The sequence below is a fragment of the Setaria viridis genome, chromosome 1 (assembly GCF_005286985.2).
Source record: "Setaria viridis chromosome 1, Setaria_viridis_v4.0, whole genome shotgun sequence".
In the NCBI taxonomy this organism is placed as follows: Eukaryota; Viridiplantae; Streptophyta; class Magnoliopsida; order Poales; family Poaceae; genus Setaria; species Setaria viridis.
This window is the reverse complement of record NC_048263.2, coordinates 9508345-9529384: the sequence shown is the minus strand read 5'-3', so window position 1 is coordinate 9529384 and position 21040 is coordinate 9508345. Positions and strand designations below refer to the sequence as shown.

Below are 21040 nucleotides of genomic sequence, written 5' to 3'. Positions count from 1 at the left end.
TCATGTGATGTGTGCCACGTGTCATCACTACTTGATGTTACTACATATATGATCACAAGCAGAATCATACTTGGGCAACTAAATAAAAGTAGCTCAGTCATCTGAACATTCATATCTGAACTCTAAACTGAAGCAGTCTATAAGTAGCTGTAACTTTTATGTGCTAGCAAAATGCAAGAAGCAAAGGTACATAATTCCTTGTTATTCACCTGGATGATGATGTCTAGAGTCCTGCCTAGGTAATCTCTGGCAACAATAAGCAGAGAGAAAAAAAGCTTTCTAGCTTCCAGGTGACCTCTTCTCTGAAGGCAGTGACGAGATCCGGTAATGATTCAGCAGAGGGGGAGAAGTGAATCAGCTGAAAGCTATTGCTAACTGAAAAATCATTTCTATTGCATTTCTATTGCAGGACAGTTGCATCATGAGTGCCAGTGTGAGCACCGTATATATATAGAGTCACTCACAGCCCCACCTGTGTCTCTTCTCTGAATTACCCCTAACCTCTTCCCTAAAGCAGATTTGTTCACCAAAATCTTGGGATTAACTGAAAGAAAACCATGCTTTGCTCGATTAGCACACCTGTATTGTTGTGAGGGTTGTTATGGTTAGGTCAGTTGCAAAAAAAGACGTGACCGTATTTTTCTCAATTGTTTTCCCAATTCCATGGATTTGGCTATACAAATACACATTCTCGGGTATCTAATCTGTTAAGAAATAAGAACACGCAAGTCTGCAATGTTGATGACCGATGAGTTCTATGCCATTTTTTTATAAAAAATATGAGTTCCATGTCAGACTACATGCATCATACATGGTGGTAAAATATTTTTGCTGAATACACAAACGCTGAATGAAATAAAAACTTCCATTGTAGTAGAAGCGATGGAATTAGCATGCACTTACGACTCTGAAAATCACAAGTGTTGTGAATTGTGATACACCGATACATCAGAACCATATGCAGATTTGTCATAGTTGGTATGAATTGTTACTTGCGCATGCATGGTAATACGATCACCTGCATAATCCGAGGCAGAAACATCAGAAGAAATAAAATTGCAGCAACATACGGCTTCCTTCGTCAGGTACAATAGCGCATATGGTGAGAGTTGCTATGAGTGGACAGAGTGCGAGAGCGCAGTGCTTACCAACCTGCCATGGCCGGCTGCGTGAGCTCAAGTGCGTGCGCCTCGGCGAGCTCGCTTGGCTCCGATGACTGCCGCCATGTTAGGGACTTGCTGGGGGAGCAGAGAGAGTGAAGGTAGAGATCCTAGAGTTTGACTGCATCGGACGGCGATGGGGCATCGAGCTCCTGCTGGCGCGGAAGGCGGGGAGGGTGGCGGCGAGGAGCCGTCGGCAGACAAGCCAGAGGTGGAGTGGAGGGACCGAGAGCCGAATTCGATACGGAAACCGGGGGGATTTTGCATATATTCGGATCGCGATTATTAATATCGCGATCCAAATCAGGAGTCTATATGTAAATTCAGGCTTCACCCTCGTTTCAGCTGGCGTTTCTTGGAAATTTGCGTGTCCGCTCACTCCGGCGAGTTGGTTCAAATGGGCAGGGGGGGGGGGGGGGGGGGGGGGACAATGGACATGGAGCCGCCCTTCTGGTCCCTTGTCAGACGCAAGAGGTTGTTGGAAGGAAGAAGAGATCGCGATTTAGCTGGTGGTGATATCTTTGGTGATGCAATGTCCATGCGTCAGAGCTCTCAGCCCAACAGTGACAGAAAAAGGACAGGCACAACAGAAAAGGCGTTGCGAAACATTTCAGATTCAAAAACGCATGGTCAAGGTGATCGTGTTGATCGCTCACTCTTGTGAATTCTGATTACTTCTTCTTGATCTAGTACTGCTATTTGACTGCTCAACTCCAACTGGTGCAAGATGGCGGCTGTGGAGGGGCGAACAAGGCGGGAAGAACTACTGCTGAAGCTGAAACAGGAATTACAGGGGATCTGATGGCAGAGCGTGGCGAGGTGATCTGTCGAAGCGACGCGCAAACTATAAGATGATGGCGTGGTGGCGGACGGCGAGCGACGGAAGCAAAACAGAACTACGACGCAATCTTTTGCCTTTCCTTTTTCTGTTAAGTAGATTTCGATGGTAGAAACATGGAGTACCTGACAAAAGCTAGTTCTTGTGCCGGCGTGGAGGTGTGATTGTAATGGTGCTTCTTCTGTAAAGCTGGAAACCCCAGCAGCTACCCGATGCTTTCAGTATAAGCAGGACCAAGAGGTCTTTGGTCTATATTCTCCACTAACGGGCCTACAACCTGATGGGCTGCATCGTGTTTCTGGGCCGCCGGCCGGTCACAGGCTCACATCCCCTATATGGAATTGAGCTGTATCCTCGGAAGAGCAGAGTGATCGATCATCTAGATTGGTAAGAGTCATACATAATAGAGACACCGGCCACCTACTTGTATCTATCTATCTATCTAGTAGTTGCCAATGTTGCATACGAAAGCCATTCCAGGTGTAGTGTGATAGTGTCTGTCCGTGCCTGCGTGTCACACGTACTCAAGGTGCTCGTCGCCGGCGGTGGTGCGGTGGCCGGTAGTTGCTCGATCGGCTGTGTAGTAAGGTCCGGCGGTCGACCCGGCCGGCCGGGCAGTGTCATCATCTTCGTCATCGCGGAAGAGATTACGTCCTAATTTCCGGCGGTCGGTGGCCTGGCCGATGATGATGAGCGTGCCGCTTCCTTGTAGCTTTCCCTTTCCTTGCCTTACTTGTCAGGTATCTGACGACCTGGTCCGATCCGCCGCGTATGCAATGTGCCTGCGGACAGGCAGGTGTAGATCCTAGATGCAGGCACTCCGATCCACTCTCCAGTCAGCTACAGTGGCATGCAGCCCATGCGTGCATCATATCATCATCAGTCCTCTTCCTCTTTCGGTCTTTAATTTCCTAATATGATGCATATATTATATATACACACATATATAACAAAGCCAAACAAACATATATTATATATATTATATTATATGTATTTTTGATTTTGATGATATGTATATAGCTCCACAACACCACTAGCTAGGTAGTTCGTTCATGGAGTATTGTTCTTGCACACACCGGTAATAACAATCGACTAACAACTCTTCTTAATTTCTCGATCGAGATCGATATTGGACGATCCGATCGGCTGGATCCAGGAGATCCCCACCGGCCGCCGCGGCTGGCAGCTTTAGCGCCGCCAGCCAGCCGGCGATTCGGCCGAGCTAGTAGGAGTAGCAGCGTGCCAGGGCGCGGAGCAGGCCGACCACGTCCGCGGGCTCCTCCACGTAGAACGCCGCCTCGGTCGCCTTCTTCCCCACGGTGCACGCGAACACCCTCGCGCCCGCAGCGAGGCGCGCGCCGGACCTCGCCAGGGCCTCGAACATGTCCTCGTCGGCCTCGCCGTCCCCGAAGCACAGCGCCAGGTCCGGCGCCGCCACCCCGCGCCGCGACATCGCCGACAGCACGCCCCTCACCGCCACGCCCTTGTTCACGCCCTGCAATTTTAATTTTCACGCGGACAAAAAAAGGAGAAATCAGTACCAACTTGTCGGTGATCGAGACAAACAAATTAAACGATGAATTGAAATTGCATTGATCGATCGGTCAACACGCACCTGAGGGTTCACTTCCACGATCTGGCTGCCGATGGCCACGGACGCCGGCTCGTCGGCGAGCAGGCCGACGAGGTGGTCGTGGAGCTCCTTGGCCTGGCACGGGCCCACCACCGGGTCGGCGTTCTGGTAGTGCCACGCCAGCGCGGTCTCCTTCGTCTCCATGTAGGAGCCAGCGGTTGCCTCCATGTACTGCCTCATCACTCGCTCAGCTACCGCCTTCCATCCAGATCCAGTGCCGCCAGGCACCACCTGCTTGTTCATCACCTCCCATGGATCGCCCTTGCTCCACCTGATGCATATTTTATATAGACATGTCGCAATGCAGTCTATCTCAATCTCAAATCTTGATCGGTTCTTCACAATAATCTCAAACCTTTGACCGAGATCAGTAATAACTGAAGGAGCTTTTTCAAAAAAAAAGTAATAACTGAAGGAAGGCAGTGAATTGTTGAATTGTTGTTTCACCTTGTGAAGTAGCCATGCTCCGCGCAGATGCCGAGCTTCTCGCAGGAAGCGAACCACGCCGCCAGCTGATCCTTGCCGCGGCCGCTGACGAGGAAGACGACGTTCTTCGGGTCGGCGCAGAGCTCGTTGAGGAGGCGGACAATTCCAGCATCCGGCGCCCCCTTCCTCTCGTCCTGCTGCTCGGGCACCATGGTCCCGTCGTAGTCCAGCAGGATCAGCCTGCACGCGGCGTCGCGGTACGACGGCCGGACGTGCTCCGCCGTGAGCGCCTGGAACCTCGGCCGGAGCGCCATTGCGCGGTACCCCAGCCCGAGCCCGAACCCGACAAGCAACAACGCCGCGTGGTCCCTGCAGGCGAGGTTCAGGGCCTTGTCGAACGACCGCGCCCAGTCGGCGACATCGTGCGCGCGGAGGTAGCCGTAGTTGGCGCTGTGCCGCGCCTGCCTCTCCTCGGCGTCCATGGTGACGGCGGCGCGCATGGCGTCGGCCAGGGCCGCGGGGTCCAACGGGTTCACGCGGATCGCGCCGCCCAGCGACGCTGCGCAGCCGGCGAACTGGGACACGACGACGGCGCCGCCCCGCCGCGCGCCCTCCTCGCGGCACACCGTGTAGAAGTAGGGGATCCGGTTGAGCCCGTCGCGCACGGCGGTGACGACGCAGCAGTCGGCGGCGGCGTAGTAGGCCGCCTTCACCCACATGGGCACTGGCCCGTCGATGGCGACGACCAGCTCGCCGCCGTCCCCGAAGCGCCTGTTGATGCGCCGCTCGATCTGCGCCGCCTCGCTACGGACGTCATCAGCATCGCCGCCGGCGCTGCGCGCGGGGTTGTTGATCTGCACGAGGACCACTCGTCGGCGCATGTCCTGGTCCGCTTCGAGCATCTTCTCCAAGGCGAGGAGCTTCAGGCCCACGCCCTTGAAGGGGTCGACGTCGTCGACACCGACCATGAGGACGCGGCCGCGGTACGCCTCGGCGATCTCCTTGGCCTTGGCGGCGGCCTCCGGCGAGGCCAGCGTGGCGCGGAGCCGGCCCATGTCGACGCCAACGGTGAAGGTCTTGACCAGCACGGTCCGGCCGTGGTAGTTGATGCCCACGTGGCCGCCGTGCAGGGAGGAGATGTTGTAGGAGACGCCGAGGAGGCCCCAGCAGCAGGAGACGAATTGGTGGGCGTAGTAGGAGGTGTGGAAGCCAACGAGGTCGGCGTTGAGTAGACCGCGTAGGAGTTCGTCGCAGACGGCGACGGAGCTGAGGATCTCGGCGGAGGGGAACGGCGTGTGGAGGAACAGCCCGACGGCGGCGCGCGGGCACTTGCGGCGGAGGAAGGTGGGGAGCGCCCAGAGGTGGTAGTCATGGACGATGACGAGGTCGCCGTCGTCGGGGGAGAGCACCTGGATCACGCGGTCGGCGAACTGCCTGTTCGCCGCGATGAACGCTCTGTACTCGGCTTCGTCGAAGTACAGGTTGCCGGCGTCGGCCACCGTGAACGGGAGCAGGTAATGGAGAAGCGGCCACAGGTAGCGCTTGCAGAAGCCGTCGTAGAACTCGGCGTGGCGGCCGCCGTCGAGGTGCACGGGAAGGCAGGAGAAGTTCTCCATGAGGTAGTCATTAAGTTCGTCGGAGGGGACGATCTTGGATTCGACCGAGGCGGGGAGGGTGCCGATGTAGGTGACGGGCGCGGGGGAGAAACCGCGCGAGAGCTGGAGCGAGGGCGCGTCGGGGTCGAGGGAGAAGGCGAAGCCGAACGGCGAGTCCGGGTCCGGCGACGCGCGGAGGGGGAGCCGGTGGGCCGCCACGATGCGGCGCGCCGCCGGCGGGCCATCGGCTCCGGGGACGGGCGGCGCCAGGGAGGGCTTGTTGACGCACGAGGAGCTTGAGCTTCCTTGCATGGGAGGAGAGAGTGAGCTTCCTTCCGGTGGTGGTGGTGGTGGGGAATGCTCTGTGGGGGAGAAGCGGCGGGGTAGATATAGCAGTGGCAGGGGCGGCTGGAGGTGCATAGCTGCTAGGGAATTTGCAAAATGGGGCCTAGATTTTGTAGCAATTTCAATAGAAGGCTCTTCTCAAGAAGGGGAAGAATATGTTTGGGGAGGAGAAGAGGAATGAAGGGTTTAAAAGGGCTCTTGTGTGCAAAAGAATGCCGCCATGGAGAACGTGGGATTCACGATTTCGAGGTGAGCAACGGACATCTCGTTAGAGAAGCTATCCAGTCAGGTACTACAGCTTTGCGCGCGCGATTTGCGCCCGTTGATGTTTGGCATCACACTCGTTGTCCGATGTGGTTTTGGCATATCCAGAGGTTGTTGAATCAAATTTGGAAGTATTCAGGAGCCGTTCTTTTAGTTGGTACACGCTACGCGGGAATGCCAGGTAGATCGAGCATATCGATTAAATGTATTCGTCACAATATCAACCAATAAAAGTCGTGGAATGTCATGGCTGCTTCGTTTGGCTCTAGCATCATGTCGCATTTTGGCATTCCCGAAGACAATGATGCAACGATTTCATGTTTGCGGGTGATGGCACTTCACGATATCTGGAGAAGCATGCCGCGTGCTTGGAATATGTTGGTTCCAGTATCTTCTTCCAATTATGCTATCGTCAAACATATCTACTAATTTATGATGATACGCCAGTCGATCGCTATATGCCAATTTGACCTTTCAACACGACAATAATTGAGTTACCTGTATTTATAACTTGATTTTGAACAATGGCCAACATTTCTTATAAACTACAATTAGGAAGGAAAATACCCAACCACATTACATAGGTTAAATTTTGCAATATGTGTATCATTTCTTTTACATAAGATTGTACAAGTCACAAGGACCAAATTAAAACTTTGAAATTTTAAAGAAGTTTGGGTGGAAAGTATAAAGTGAACAGATATACACTTGTAGCTTATTAATGCAAACCTTATAGAAAAAGATATACCCAAAAACATCTAAAAATGATGCCCAAAAGATACGCATATTGCTTTTATAATTCCACCACAATTAATGTGGGACATCCTTGTTCTCATATTTCTCTTGTGGATTTGGTATAATGAAAAAGGATGGTTCCATGGCTGCAATAATAAATATGGACATAACATTTCTTTTGCACTTGGACTGATTATTTTGAATCGTGCATTTATGCAGGCTCTTCCTTTGTGGACAATTTGGATCTGTTGCTTATTTCATAAATATGGCGTAGCCAACTTATATTTTATTCAATGATATATACATTTTTTGGGCTACAATATTTAATGACTAGAAAAAAAGATTGAGAAAACTTTGTCATTGTAGATACCCGTTCGAGATGATATGAATCCAAAGGATAAGATGCCAATTTCTGATGGAAGAAAAGGATGTGTGTGGTAATGTTCAATTAACGTAGTAATCCTACTTTGCTGGCTTACAACCATAAAGTGGAACATTGATCTCTTGAAACATATTTCTTTTGCTTGTTCTCTTTTTTTCCTGAGTCTTTCTTCGTTGCTTTTGACAGCTTTGTATACAAATATAATGCATAAACCTATGTTCTTTAAAAAAAACAATTACAGGTAAATCTTGTGATACAACAATTATCATATGGAAATAGATAGTTCTGAGAACACTAATGTTTAAATCATACTGTACGATTCTTTGACAACATCAAACCGTGCAGAAATCACGTGGAAAAGGATTTCAAGCTTCTGAGCAGGTGTTTTGGTCATACGGGTAAAAAAACGTTAGTTGCTCACCACGCTCTATCTTTCCTGTACCTTGATACCACAACTTCCTTGAATTTCTCATCAACAACAACCCATGTTATTTCACTTGGTATTTCAAGAGCTTCCTGTCCATCAGCTTATCTTTCTTGCTCAATTTCTTACTCATGGACAGTCCTCATCACCATAATCACCTAGCTCTTATGATTTCGACATAGTCAACTTACCAGGATCTTCAATCTCATCCCCTCCATCCACATGCATACCCTTGTCATCCTCCTAAGCTTCATCTTCAAGATGCTCTTCGTACTGCTTGTTGTTCTTCTCAAGCTCTTCTTTTATCACATCCTGCGCCTTTCCCGTTGCTTGGCTCATCTTCTTCCCGGCCTCCTTGTTTGCCTTGAAATGGCTTCAGAAAGGAAGTCCTCCTCCAGTAACACAAGAGCTAGCTCTAATATACATTCTTTCGAAAAGATCTGGGTAGATTCTTTGACACGATCAAAGGACCCTCATGCAAGATGTTTGCGGAGCTTCTTAAAGCTCTCCTGCCTGCAGGCTAAACCAGTCACTGATCTTCATGGCTTTACACATATTAATTATCAATGATATATCTCATCTCCTCATTGTGAGCTCTGTCCTCCTCAAGTTGCAAAGAACCAAGCAGTAAGCATGAAAAATTCTTTCAATCAACAACAACTACTGTATCTATATATTACTGCAATACATATTGGACTCAACGAAAATGCTGCTACCCTTAGGTCGTTGCAAGAGAGAGAAATTACCCGTGTCTAGAAACGGGGCAAACAACATGTTCTGAGCCCTCACAGCACAAGTGAGCTCTGAAACCCAGACCTGACTATATACAGGACCAACGATAAAAAACGATACAACGGCATGGCAATTATGGGTCCCAATCGAAGAAAAGGAGATTGGAGGAGAGCTATGGGTGTTGGAAGGAGAGATCGGACGAGAGGGACTGATGTCTGAGGTAGGGTTCGGCGGCGACCTCGCGCGGGTTGGGGAACGGGAGGAGGAGGAGGATGGCGAGGTTGTGCGGGCTTGTGGGCCATGTGGCCACAGCAGAGGCCCAACACAAGGCAAACCCACACACGCCGCCAGCCCAGAGATACATTTTCCGAATAAAAGTCGTTATAGTCATTGGGGCTGGCAAAGAACAGACAATAAAAAAGAACTGAAAAGAAGAGCATCCGGTGTGCTGGGCTTCGACGTCCTGCCGTTTGGTAGTGGTGGGCCTACGTAGAAGTCAAAGGATAAGAGAAGGCGGCAACACTTGATGGGCCGCGGCCCATTACATATGGCACGGCACAGCGCTCGGCCGAAGCGCTGATCGGCAGCGGCGCAGCGCGTTGACCTGTTTGTCCCACCTCGCCAAGCCTAGCAGCACGGAGGCGTCGACCAGCTATATAACGAGACCCAGGGCATCCTCCCAGAGCATACCTTTCTCGGCCTTTTGGCTAAGATCAAGTGTAGTATCTGTTCTTATCAGTTTAATATCTGATATGTGGGTCATGTGCCCACTTCGATATTAAATTTATTTTTTGTGGGGGAGGGCCCACTACAGTGGCTTGCCACTGGGGTCCTCGAGCGTCGCCCAGCCGTTGCACTGCTGGCAGGGCCTGGCGCGCCCCAACCAATTCAAATTAAATTTTAAATTGAAGTTTGCAAAATTCGGAGAGTTATGTTCTCTGCTGCTTCGAATCAAAGCATTATCCAACTGGAGTTTGTTATGGCGGAAGTATTCCCGAGTTCAGCTTGGCCCAGATGAGCCCAGCCCGCAATGCCGGCCGCATGGGCTTGCTCTCGTCACCGGGGCAGGCAGTTCGAGCACCAAGGCTTCGGCCCAACGAGCGCTGTTCAACTTTCTTTTTTTTAACGAGATTATATTAAAAAGTAGAATAAGCCCAGCCTGTGGTCCCCAACTCCAACCAAACTTAACTGAGCAACACAACATCATCGCACAACATCATCGTCGGTTGGATTGGGACATTAACATAATTCAGCAACACAACATCAGCTCCAAACTTAACAACATAACATCGCCGGTTGAATTGGGACATAAACATATTGGTTGGATTGGGACATTAACATGTTGGTTGGATTGGAACATCAATAAACTCAACTTAACGACACATCGTCTGTTGGTTGGATTAGGATAACAAACTCAACACAACATCAGCCAGTTAGATTGGGACATCAACTTAGATTGGGACGTTGGTTGGATTGGGATATCGACAAACCCAACTCAACACCACATCATCGACCGGGTTGCATTGGGACATCTCTCTCGTGACTCTGCCGGGAGCAGTCGCCGCAGCCGAGCCATGCCGCACGCCAGGCGCGGTCGCCGCCCTTATCGGGCAACGTCGCTCGCCAGCCGCCATCGCCGGGCCAAGCCGCGCGCCCGACGCACGCGCCGCCGTATCACGCTGCCTCCGGCTGGATCTGGGCCGCCGCTACACGAAACTGCAGCACCAGCGCCCACCGTTGCGCAGGCAGGGGAGCAGCAGCCGCCGCCCAGCCGCGCCCGACCCGCACCGGCCGCCACCGAATCCGAGCGAATCCCTACTCATACCCTCTTCTCATGAGCATCAGTACACACCCACAGAGACTTGGAACCGGCTTCCTTCTCTCGCCTGTTTGTAACCCCTACTGCAAACTCTGCACGAGTAACACGAGCAGCTCCCCGCACTGGACGTAGGGCTATTTCTGCCCGAACCAGTATAAACCTCGTGTCCTCTCGTGCATCCATCCGGGCCTTACGCGCATAGAAATAAATTCACTTGCCGTAGTCTTGACTCGTAATTCTTAGCAACGACAAGAACCATCCAAAAATTGGGTAATTCTTAGCAACGACAAGAACCATCCAAAAATTGGATTAAGCTCAAGGAAAACGAGAATAAATTTTAGAAAAAGCTGAAAAATTCTTAGAAGAACCTGGTCATCGTCTAAATGCATTTTAAAACCTTTTGCACTCAAGAAAAACCAAGATGCATCGGCATGAATGCACAGACAAAAAACAACATTATTTAATTCCAAAAAACAAACAATTATTTTTTCGCATACTAAATTTCCTGCAAAGAAAAATAAATATTGGAAAAAAATTTAAATTCTGAGAAAATCATTATTTATTTATTCTTTTTATTCACCTCCTAAAAATTTTAGGGTGTGACAAATACCATCGAGTGAATTTATTTGTGATACCTCATCTGATGCTCCCCGTCTTCTACCATCTACAACTGCTTGAGCAGCCGTTGCTACACATGATGAATCTGGCAGCTTTCATTCTTAAATTAATGATTGAGAACCATATCTTTCATGTTCGTCCCATCTTGTATCCAATAGTTCTACGGTTTCGACTTTTGAGTGGTTGTTCGGTTGAGAGGGTAAATGTTCGGTTTTGACAGGGTAAATTAAGAGTAAAATGCACCACGTCCATCAACTTGTAAGTGAGTTAAAAGTGCATTTTTAGTTTCATAAACTTTTTATGTTGTACCATCTAGGTCCATACCCCTCCACGTGAGCATCTAACGGTGACATGGCACGCTGACCGGACATTTTCTCTTTCCTCCCTCTTCTTTCCTCCCTCTCAGGCATTTGGTCGAGCACATCGTGAGCGCCGTGACCTCCCTTCGTCTTCAGTTGCGAGCTCCATCAACGCCGCCTCAATCGCCGTACATTATCGGTCGCGAGCTCCATGTAGCGGCGCCGTTGCTAGGTGCCCTTGTGCCACAATGCCGCCGCCACCGAGTGCGCGAGCGCACTACGCTCGCCCACGCGCCGCCGCCACGGGCCACGACGGCAGCGCTCAGTCCAAAGAGCAGCAGGCATGCTTACCCACCATGTCGGCCGTCACGACACCATTGACCAGTGCGTGCGGGTTCCGCATAAAGCTGGGCCAGCGGCCGAAGGCGGCGGCGGCGCAACCACGGTAGCAGAGGCTGATGCATCTCCTTCGTGGGGTTGTGAGATGAGAGCGACCACCACGACTAGCATGGCTTGGGAGGATTTCTGTTATAAATCTCGCTGGTAGCATGCGAAACATCCAAATTTGAGAAATACATAACAACGAATCCTACAGGAACACCAAATCACTTGCGTGTCTTCATTCCAGAGACGCGCACGATTCAATCAAGCATCAGTGAATCGATTTAAGCAGGCAATAAATTTAGCCAGCGCCACTGCATCATTTATCACCTTCCTCAACCAGGAGGCCTCCGCCTCTTGCACTGTACGGGAGGAGTCTTCAGCGCCGTCAAGGAACGGAGTTAACTAAGCAGCAGCTTGAGCAGGCCACCATGAACACGGCCACGTGCCGTTGTGAGCTCCCAGCCCGCGCTCTCGCTTACGCGGACACCGCCCGTCTCCTTCCCCGCGTGCACCCGCCCGCCCCCTTCACCTGCAAGCCCAAAGAAGATTAATTAATTAATTACTCAGGCCTTATTCCCGTCCCTGGGCCTGAAGTGGAATTGCTGCGGCCCAAAGAAGAAAAATGGACTGCTGGCTGAGGCACAAAGGAAATCCTATGGGCTGTTTTATGGAAAAATATGCTAGGCCGCGCTTATGGGCTGTAATAGTGATAGGTTTGTGTTCAACACGATAGCATGGCCCGGCTCTTCACCCCATAGATTATCTGCAAACCCCTGGAGTTAGCACAGGATTTGTGCCATACTGCTAAGCCAAGGCAAGTGAGTCGGTGGAGACCAATACAAAACAATGGGCACCGCAACGTAGCAACTCATACCTTTCTCGGCCTTTTGGCTAAGATCAAGTGTAGTATCTGTTCTTATCAGTTTAATATCTGATATGTGGGCCATGTGCCCACTTCGATATTAAATTTATTTTTTGTGGGGGAGGGCCCACTACAGTGGCTTGCCACTGGGGTCCTCGAGCGTCGCCCAGTCGTTGCACTGCTGGCAGGGCCTGGCGCGCCCCAACCAATTCAAATTAAATTTTAAATTGAAGTTTGCAGAATTCGGAGACTGCTGGCAGGGCCTGGCGCGCCCCAACCAATTCAAATTAAATTTTAAATTGAAGTTTGCAGAATTCGGAGACTGCTGGCAGGGCCTGGCGCGCCCCAACCAATTCAAATTAAATTTTAAATTGAAGTTTGCAGAATTCGGAGAGTTATGTTCTCTGCTGCTTCGAATCAAAGCATTATCCAACTGGAGTTTGTTATGGCGGAAGTATTCCCGAGTTCAGCTTGGCCCAGATGAGCCCAGCCCGCAATGCCGGCCGCATGGGCTTGCTCTCGTCACCGGGGCAGGCAGTTCGAGCACCAAGGCTTCGGCCCAACGAGCGCTGTTCAACTTTCTTTTTTTTAACGAGATTATATTAAAAAGTAGAATAAGCCCAGCCTGAGGAAATGGTCCCCAACTCCAACCAAACTTAACTGAGCAACACAACATCATCGCACAACATCATCGTCGGTTGGATTGGGACATTAACATAATTCAGCAACACAACATCAGCTCCAAACTTAACAACACAACATCGCCGGTTGAATTGGGACATAAACATGTTGGTTGGATTGGGACATTAACATGTTGGTTGGATTGGAACATCAATAAACTCAACTTAACGACACATCGTCTGTTGGTTGGATTAGGACAACAAACTCAACACAACATCAGCCAGTTAGATTGGGACATCAACTTAGATTGGGACGTTGGTTGGATTGGGATATCGACAAACCCAACTCAACACCACATCATCGACCGGGTTGCATTGGGACATCTCTCTCGTGACTCTGCCGGGAGCAGTCGCCGCAGCCGAGCCACGCCGCACGCCAGGCGCGGTCGCCGCCCTTATCGGGCAACGTCGCTCGCCAGCCGCCATCGCCGGGCCAAGCCGCGCGCCCGACGCACGCGCCGCCGTATCACGCTGCCTCCGGCTGGATCTGGGCCGCCGCTACACGAAACTGCAGCACCAGCGCCCACCGTTGCGCAGGCAGGGGAGCAGCAGCCGCCGCCCAGCCGCGCCCGACCCGCACCGGCCGCCACCGAATCCGAGCGAATCCCGCAGGGAGAGCACAGATCCGGTACCCTACCTCGCGGATCCTGCCACCAACCATGCCGAACTGCCGCCGGACCAAGCCAAGGATGAAGGGGAAGGAGCAGGAGGGGTTGGAGAAGGGGAAAACGGGATGAAAACGCGGCTGCCTCCGCTTGGGGGGCTGTCGCTGGCCGCCGCCGCCACCGTCGCCGTCGTCGGCAAGGGATGACGGCGGCGGCCGACGTGCGCTCCCGAGAGAGACGACGCGGGGGTCAAAAAAGATGGTCCCCAGCCGCGCTGTTCAACTTTCGTTGCATTCACAATTTTACTGACGCAAAGGATTTCCATTTCTCAAGATTGGCAGCCGAACGGTGTAGTTGGAATTGGTTGAATCTGATGTTGTCTCAATGCTTTTCCTTGCTAACCAGACACAGCAATGAAATTGGAACCCATTTCGATTGCCACACGGAAATCGAAGTTGAGCTACCCCAATTCCGTGAAACCAAATGGAGCCTCAAAGTCTTGCTCTGAATCGATTGCTCAACGAGAATCGAACCAAAGTTCTACCGAAGATGCTCCATACCGAAGAACCATGAGGCAGTACTGTATGATTTGGCCTCAAACAGCCAAGATTCTACTTGTGATAAGCTAGAATATTTCGACAGTTCAGGCCCATAAGCATATGCTACCAAGAACACACACCGACCGGATGTCCGATGATATTAGATGCAAAGATGATTTTTTTTCTATTTTTTCTTTCTATGGGACATCTTCTCTTCCATTTTTGTTGCCACTGAAATGAACATCACGTTCGACGAACCAGAGCCGTCGGTTGTACAAGTTATGTTATGGCACTACTTTTTCCCACTTGCAATCGCCCTTTCGGTCAGAATCTCACCTCTTCACTAGCTTCACGGTGAATACATTCCCTTGGAACCCTAAATTCATTTCAAGCACAAGCGCAAATGCGCGACCGCTAGTTTGATCTTCACGGAGAATATTTGGTGTGATATTGTCATTGTTTATTATCATTGCTCTAGCCTTTTGCTTTCTTCTTCCATCTCATTCAAGAATCTAATGCCATTGACCATGGCCAAAAGGTTCTTTTCAGCGGGCAAGAACAAAATTCTTTCTTTCTGTGGGTGTATATATAGAGGCCCAGCGATCCTCGGTTCCCGGACACCGAAGCAAACCGGTTTCGTTAGTTGTGCAGTTTGAGACTTTCAGATCAATAAGGCACTCTTCATTCCTTTCAAGAGCTGTTCAGGAGCTAGTGCAAGGATCCGATATCCATGGCGCTGCGGAGAATCATCAAGGAGCTCAAGGACCTGCAGAGGGATCCACCGACGTCCTGCAGCGCAGGTATCAATCAGTTTGGTGTACACATGGTCAGGCATACAATTTCAGACCCCAAAGAAAAAGGAAGTTCAAAGTTGAATTTTCTTTCTTCTGAATTCTGGTTCAACTGTTCTTTGTGATCAGGCCCTGTGTCTGATGACATATTCCACTGGCAAGCGACGATCATCGGCCCCAGCGACAGCCCCTACTCTGGAGGCGTGTTCCTGGTCACCATCCACTTCCCTCCAGACTATCCATTCAAGCCTCCCAAGGTACTCACCCACTCTTCATCTCCAAAATTTCGCTGAATTATGCAATGTTATGAAGTCTGAGCTGAGAATCTCATGCTCATCGACGACGACGAACTGAATGAATGAAAACCACGAACAAATGAAACAGGTGGCGTTCAAGACGAAGGTGTTCCACCCGAACATTAACAGCAACGGCAACATCTGCCTGGACATTCTCAAGGAGCAGTGGAGCCCGGCGCTGACCATCTCCAAGGTCCTGCTCTCCATTTGCTCGCTGCTGACGGACCCAAACCCGGACGACCCGCTGGTGCCGGAGATCGCGCACATGTGCAAGACCGACCGCCTCAGATACGAGTCCACGGCAAGGGGGTGGACGCAGAAGTACGCCATGGGCTAGAGCTCTTTCAGCTCTCCTCACTCAAGCAGCTCAGGGAGCATGAGTGGCGGAGTGAGAGAGCAGAGCAGGCAGGGGACAAGATCACATGTAACCAACATCCATGAACAATAAGATTGCTTTAATTCACTAACTAAGCCTAGAGTTGAGATCTCAGGAAGGATGATAACTAAGAACGATCATATGCACGATTTTGATGGCCTTCCGTGTCTGAATCCAAATTATAATAAATTTTATCTCGTACGCTCCCAACAACGACGCTTTGGCCGAGTGGTTAAGGCGTGTGCCTGCTAAGTACATGGGGTTTCCCCGCGAGAGTTCGAATCTCTCAGGCGTCGTAATTCTTTTTGCATTTTTCCTTCCTTTTTAGAAATATGATTTTAAGATGTACTCATCCCAGTGTCTCAACCTTCCGTTGTAGTCTAGCTCTCACCCGAGAGACCCGGGTTCGAAAGCCGGCAACGGAACTTTTTTTTTGCTAATCCGTCATAGGAAAGTACCGAAACACCCCTCCACTCACTGCATTGCTCGGGGACAAGTACGTAATTGTACACAGCATAATAGGATTTAAGGTTTCCTTGTCGCTCGAAATTGTTTTTTGTTTTAATTTTTTTTTGTTCTTATTAGCTCTGGTGCTGATTTTGCATTTTGCCTCGGTTCTTTGCAAGACGCTCCATTAGAACAGAAACCAACGCAAGGGTTTCCAGCGTACCGTTCTTCGCCCCCAACACTTTATTTCAAGCAATGGCACGTGACAACAAAAATGGAAGAGTGAAATGGTTCCCTAAAACAAATTGGTTCCAGTCTGCTGCTGCACCAGCAAGTTTCACACTGAAATGTGGTGGAAAGAATCAACCAAACGAAGCACACGTTGATGAAACCATCCAAATCCTACTCAAATCTTTGGAACCTGGACGTGTGCAGCACCACATTCCCCGGCTATAGGAAGAAGTTGTTGCCCTGTCCACATGGCTTTCTAAAGATAATACTGGTTTTTAAGGTCTGTAACCTTCTGATATCGTATCAGACGAATGGATATTCTTCTGTTGCAACTGCTACTTGCAAACATGCTCTCCATGATCTACATGGTACCACATACTATAATACCAGTGCAAGCTGTAAACCTTGGGATCATTGTTGTATCCAAATGAGCAAAGTCAAACCACTAGGATGCTCCATTTGCCAAACAAAATGCAGTAAACATGACAGGAAGGCATTCTTTAGGAATGCATTGGCGTACAGGCATGACCATCATGTGAAGGGAAGCATAATTTTCCATTGAAGTGAAATAAGTAAAAATAAACTTAGTACGATTACATCATGTCTACTTATGGAACAGAGATAACAAGATATTTTTTTGCTCAAACACGGGAAATACCTTCTAAGCAAGTTACCTAATTGCCACGACTTGTCAGTCACACCCACATAATCACAAGGCAGGAAGGAGGAAATGAAACAAACGGATCGCTCAATGCCTCGACAAAGAGAAGAACTTGCTGCAGCTGCCAGTAAACCTAGGGGGACCCACCAATGCTGTTTCGCTGAAGCAAGACGCGACGATAATAAACCATGGCAACTTCGCCCTTGTTTCTTTGTCTACTGATGATTAGATCACAAAATGGAGCACGCCCCCCTCTGCGCCTTTTTCTTCTTCTTCGCCTTGGGTGGCTGCAGCACAACCTTTATCGCCGCATCGAAGACACCCTTTACGTTCTGCAATTCAGGTGGAAACAAAAGAGAAAGCCTGTTAGTATCTCACATGATATTGCATGATCAGAAGATGATTGAGCAGATAACAATACTAGTTGGGTCTTTGAGCTGCATTCGATGTAGTATGGCGCGCCTATTTGCTTTCTTAGCTCCTCTCCCTACAGGTGGCAAGGTAACAATGTGAGTTAGACAACAGTGACTGGGCAAGAAGAAAATCAGGACAAACTTGACAAAACTCACTAGATGTACAAGCATTTATCTAATACTCATAAGGGCAAACAAGGCAGTAAGCCATACCTGAGCAGTAGTGATAGGAACAGCACCAGGGTGGTCCACAAAGAACTGCTTGTCATCTCGAAGATCTGTTAGTGCAATGCACATTGTGAAAATGTGAGATACAGTGCAGCTGGCAATCTGTAGCATTATGCATACATGGGTTATCTAGAAGTTATGCCACTAGTTAAATATTATAAGCACTACGGAAACCAGAAGAAGAAAAAATCGCTGAACCCAACAGGACAACAGCAAACTGAGGGGCAGCTAACCATTAGCTGTTGCATTAGTTTCAAAAAAAACAGGAACAGAAACTAAACAGTCAATTCAGACAGGTATATATACAATATTTGCAATCCGGGTAGCAGCCATGCTTTTATAGTGTACAGACTTTGTCATCACATGATATTATAACAACACGGCCAAATTCATGCAATTTTATTGTTATCAAAATAACAACCACCAACAACTTCTTCCCTCAAAAATTAACATAATGAACCTTACAAGCACAGAAGGATGGATTTCTCAAAGTTTAGGACTGCATCATTCTTACCAAGCTTTGTCCCCACGAGAATTATTGGCACACCGGGTGCATAATGCTTCAGTTCAGGTATCCACTGAAAAATGGAAAGGGTTTGGAGTCAGTAGACAAGAAGTCAAGATATTTAAGTTTGGAAACCATCTCTGTATTAAATCCTATCCAGAAATTGATTTTGGAAATGTGTTTCCAGACAATATAGTAGAATTTCTTTACTGAAAAAAACAATCACTCAGAATGTGATGGACAAATCAGAGCAATGGAGGTTATCACAAATCAGCTAAATGAAGACTATCACATAAATGATCTAAAAACAACGATGTCCATAGAAAACGGCATAAAGTAACAGGTAGCTCAAACAAAAAGAAATAGAGAAAATAAGAATCAGTGTCTTGCCTTCTTTGAAACATTCTCATAACTAGCCTTACTGATCAGTGAGAAGGCCAGAAGGAAAACATCAGCTCCACGATAGCTCAGTGGTCTCAGTCTGTTGTAATCCTCTTGACCTGTTGTAGTTCCCAAGACGAAGTTTAACCACCTTGAATCAGGGGGGGGGGGGGGGGGGGGGAGCGCCATAAGTAGCAAAACAAGACAGATAGCTAGTCACCTGCAGTATCCCATAGCCCGAGGTTGACAGTGTTACCATCAACCACAACGTTCGCACTGAAGTTGTCAAACACCGTCGGAACATAGTCCTGGCAAAGCAATGGTGACAACAGTAAGTACACACATAACATATCACTAAATGCACAACTAAATCATAAGCTGAAAAATGGGCACAAGCCCATGGAAGAGAACAAGAGGGAATGAAGGCACAAAGCATCCCCGCATTAAACGAAAAGCAACTAGAAAAGTTTGTCATTAGACCCTCCACGAGCATGGAGGGCGGTCCACCGTGGTCCTGCGGATATACTAGTCCGTGGTCACACTTACTCAGGGCTCCAAGCTAATCTACCACAAAGCGCGCGTGAAAATCAAAATCGCATCTTCTCTCGAAAAAAATCTCCAGTGCTATGGATATGCTACTACATGGTCAAAAAAAACTTTCGTAAAGAGGAATACTATATTTACTGTAGGAAAAGGAAGCATGCGTGAAAAGCTAGCGATGCTTTTGTTGCAACAACCAGTGTGGAATTGCGTGAAGTGAGACAATGGCAATCCATTTCACCAACCACACGGAAGGCGTGGGTGGCGGAGGAGGGTACAGGCAGGCAGGGTAACTAAAAAGTCGGGAAAGCGATCCTGGTCTGGTCGAAACGGATCAAGAGGTGGGGGCGGAGATTGGCGAGGGAATCTACATTTCCCCCAATTTTTTAGCAACTCCTATAAATGAAGTAATTTGTAAACAAATTTCAAATTTGAGACTCGCCGGGGGCGATTCCCCCCAACCCTAGCGTGCTAAAGGCGCCGATTCGGGTCTGATTTGGGAATAGCGCAGAAAAGATCCCCTTTCTCTGTGACGAACGGGCAGCTGCTGTGGTACGCGACCCAACCCTAACCATGAAAAGATTGCAGCAATTCGCAGCCGCATTGTCGTAACTAGGGACAAATTAGCAGGCGCGGGGCAAATCAGCCACAACGGCGTTTGATTTCCCCCGATTTGTCCCACAAATCCAGCACCCAGATCAAGAATGCGGCCGGAATTCCACATTTTTTCCCAATCGAGACCAAAATCCCGGCAGAAAAAAAGGGACAAGGAAATCTTTGCAGATAATGAGTGAAAAAAAAAAGGAGAGGGAAGGGGGAAGTGGGCGTACGGTGGGGAAGGTGTTGGAGGTGTAGGAGATGAGCATGCAGGTCTTGCCGACGGCGCCGTCCCCGACCGTGACGCACTTTATGAACCTGGACGCGCTCATCCTCTTCCGCCCTCCCTCCTCCTCTTGCTACCGGTGCAGGGGGGGAGAGGCAGGCCTCCTGCTTCTTCTTCCTCCTCCTCCTCCTCCGCGTCCTCTGGGGGGAACAAGAAGAAGAGAGATGGAAAGTTGGGGGCAGCCGAGCGTTTTGGTGGTGAGGGAGGGGGGGGAAGGAGGGCGGACCAGAGGAAGCCGGGTGGCGGGAGCGCGCGGCGGGTGGTTAAGATCGGGAGGGAGCGGGGCGCGGACAAATGGAGGGAAGCGCGGAGGAGGCGGGCGGGGGAGGAGAGGGTTGCGGGGGTGGGGGAAGGGAAGCGGTCTCCGCGCCGGAACGGTGGGTGGTGGTGGTGGAGGGCTTGAGGAGAGAGAGAGAGAGAGAGGAGAGAGAGGGGGTGGCCACGGTGTGCGCGCGCATCATTTCCTTCTTTATTGCCCCCCTCCCTGCTGCCCTGCCCCTGCCCCCGGGGTATTATTACTGCCCTTACGCGGCCACACCTCGCACCTCCTATGCTCTGTTATTATTATTGCACGAATTAATCGAAATTATTAGTCAATTAGAAGTAGTTAAGTAAAGAATGTCGTGGCAACGCTTGGTCGTGAGTGTCTCGAACTCTTGATGTTAGTTTCAGAGGACTCGTTCTCGTGCGGAAAGAACGTGGTATATTAGTATATGGTGCACATGAGATAGTTCTAAACTTATTTGGATATTTCTTATCAGCTTTATGTTCGTTCTCTCTTTCTCATCTCTCATCTTTCATTTTCAACTCTCATCTTTCAATTTCAAGATCTCATCACAGATGGTGATGAAGAAGAAATGTTGTACATAATTGTTGCAAATATAAGAATTTTTTTTTCTACCTCTACCTTCTCCTCGAAAAGCTCCAAGAGATAGGGGGCCTTGTGTC

The 21040-nt window shown here is 49.5% G+C and overlaps 3 protein-coding genes and 3 non-coding genes across 6 annotated transcripts; 4 read left to right on the top strand and 2 right to left on the bottom strand.

Annotated features, from left to right (window-relative positions):
* Window positions 1-3220: 3220 nt before the first annotated feature.
* Window positions 3221-5964, bottom strand: LOC117853709 (probable alpha,alpha-trehalose-phosphate synthase [UDP-forming] 8). The gene is given in 3 exon segments (XM_072291339.1): window positions 3221-3493; window positions 3614-4147; window positions 4150-5964. Coding segments are annotated over 3 exon segments (2622 nt in total).
* A 3256-nt stretch (window positions 5965-9220) lies between these two features.
* Window positions 9221-9417, top strand: LOC117841806 (U2 spliceosomal RNA). Its single transcript, XR_004637388.1, has one exon. It is a non-coding gene; the product is annotated as a U2 spliceosomal RNA (small nuclear RNA).
* A 3107-nt stretch (window positions 9418-12524) lies between these two features.
* LOC117841804 (U2 spliceosomal RNA) lies at window positions 12525-12721 on the top strand. Its single transcript, XR_004637386.1, has one exon. It is a non-coding gene; the product is annotated as a U2 spliceosomal RNA (small nuclear RNA).
* A 2223-nt stretch (window positions 12722-14944) lies between these two features.
* LOC117846087 (ubiquitin-conjugating enzyme E2 28) lies at window positions 14945-15894 on the top strand. Its single transcript, XM_034727193.2, has 3 exons — window positions 14945-15140; window positions 15261-15388; window positions 15516-15894. Exons 1-3 carry the CDS (start codon window positions 15071-15073, stop codon window positions 15762-15764), a joined length of 447 nt encoding a protein of 148 aa, XP_034583084.1. The 5' UTR covers window positions 14945-15070; the 3' UTR covers window positions 15765-15894.
* Window positions 15895-16017: 123 nt separating this feature from the next.
* Window positions 16018-16099, top strand: TRNAS-GCU (transfer RNA serine (anticodon GCU)). The gene has a single exon. It is a non-coding gene; the product is annotated as a tRNA-Ser (tRNA).
* Window positions 16100-17017: 918 nt separating this feature from the next.
* LOC117846077 (rac-like GTP-binding protein 6) lies at window positions 17018-20497 on the bottom strand. The gene is made up of 8 exons (XM_034727184.2): window positions 20319-20497; window positions 20040-20232; window positions 18890-18977; window positions 18679-18788; window positions 18298-18361; window positions 17769-17833; window positions 17564-17629; window positions 17018-17474 (listed from the first exon to the last, which is right to left on the bottom strand). The coding sequence occupies exons 2-8, from the start codon at window positions 20136-20138 to the stop codon at window positions 17373-17375; spliced, it is 594 nt and encodes a 197-aa protein (XP_034583075.1). The 5' UTR covers window positions 20139-20232; window positions 20319-20497; the 3' UTR covers window positions 17018-17372.
* Window positions 20498-21040: the final 543 nt, after the last annotated feature.

What these genes read in the sequence shown, in the direction of transcription:
- LOC117846077 (XM_034727184.2), bottom strand. Translation starts at nt 20,138, where the DNA reads ATGAGCGCGTCCAGGTTCATAAAGTGCGTCACGGTCGGGGACGGCGCC. An exon ending in CCTCCAACACCTTCCCCACC is followed by an intron (nt 18,978 to 20,039) that starts GTACGCCCACTT and finishes TTGCTTTGCCAG; the next exon opens with GACTATGTTCCGACGGTGTT. An exon ending in GCAGCTCAAAGACCCAACTA is followed by an intron (nt 17,475 to 17,563) that starts GTATTGTTATCT and finishes CCTGAATTGCAG; the next exon opens with AACGTAAAGGGTGTCTTCGA.
- LOC117846087 (XM_034727193.2), top strand. Translation starts at nt 15,071, where the DNA reads ATGGCGCTGCGGAGAATCATCAAGGAGCTCAAGGACCTGCAGAGGGAT. An exon ending in ACCGACGTCCTGCAGCGCAG is followed by an intron (nt 15,141 to 15,260) that starts GTATCAATCAGT and finishes CTTTGTGATCAG; the next exon opens with GCCCTGTGTCTGATGACATA. An exon ending in ATCCATTCAAGCCTCCCAAG is followed by an intron (nt 15,389 to 15,515) that starts GTACTCACCCAC and finishes CAAATGAAACAG; the next exon opens with GTGGCGTTCAAGACGAAGGT.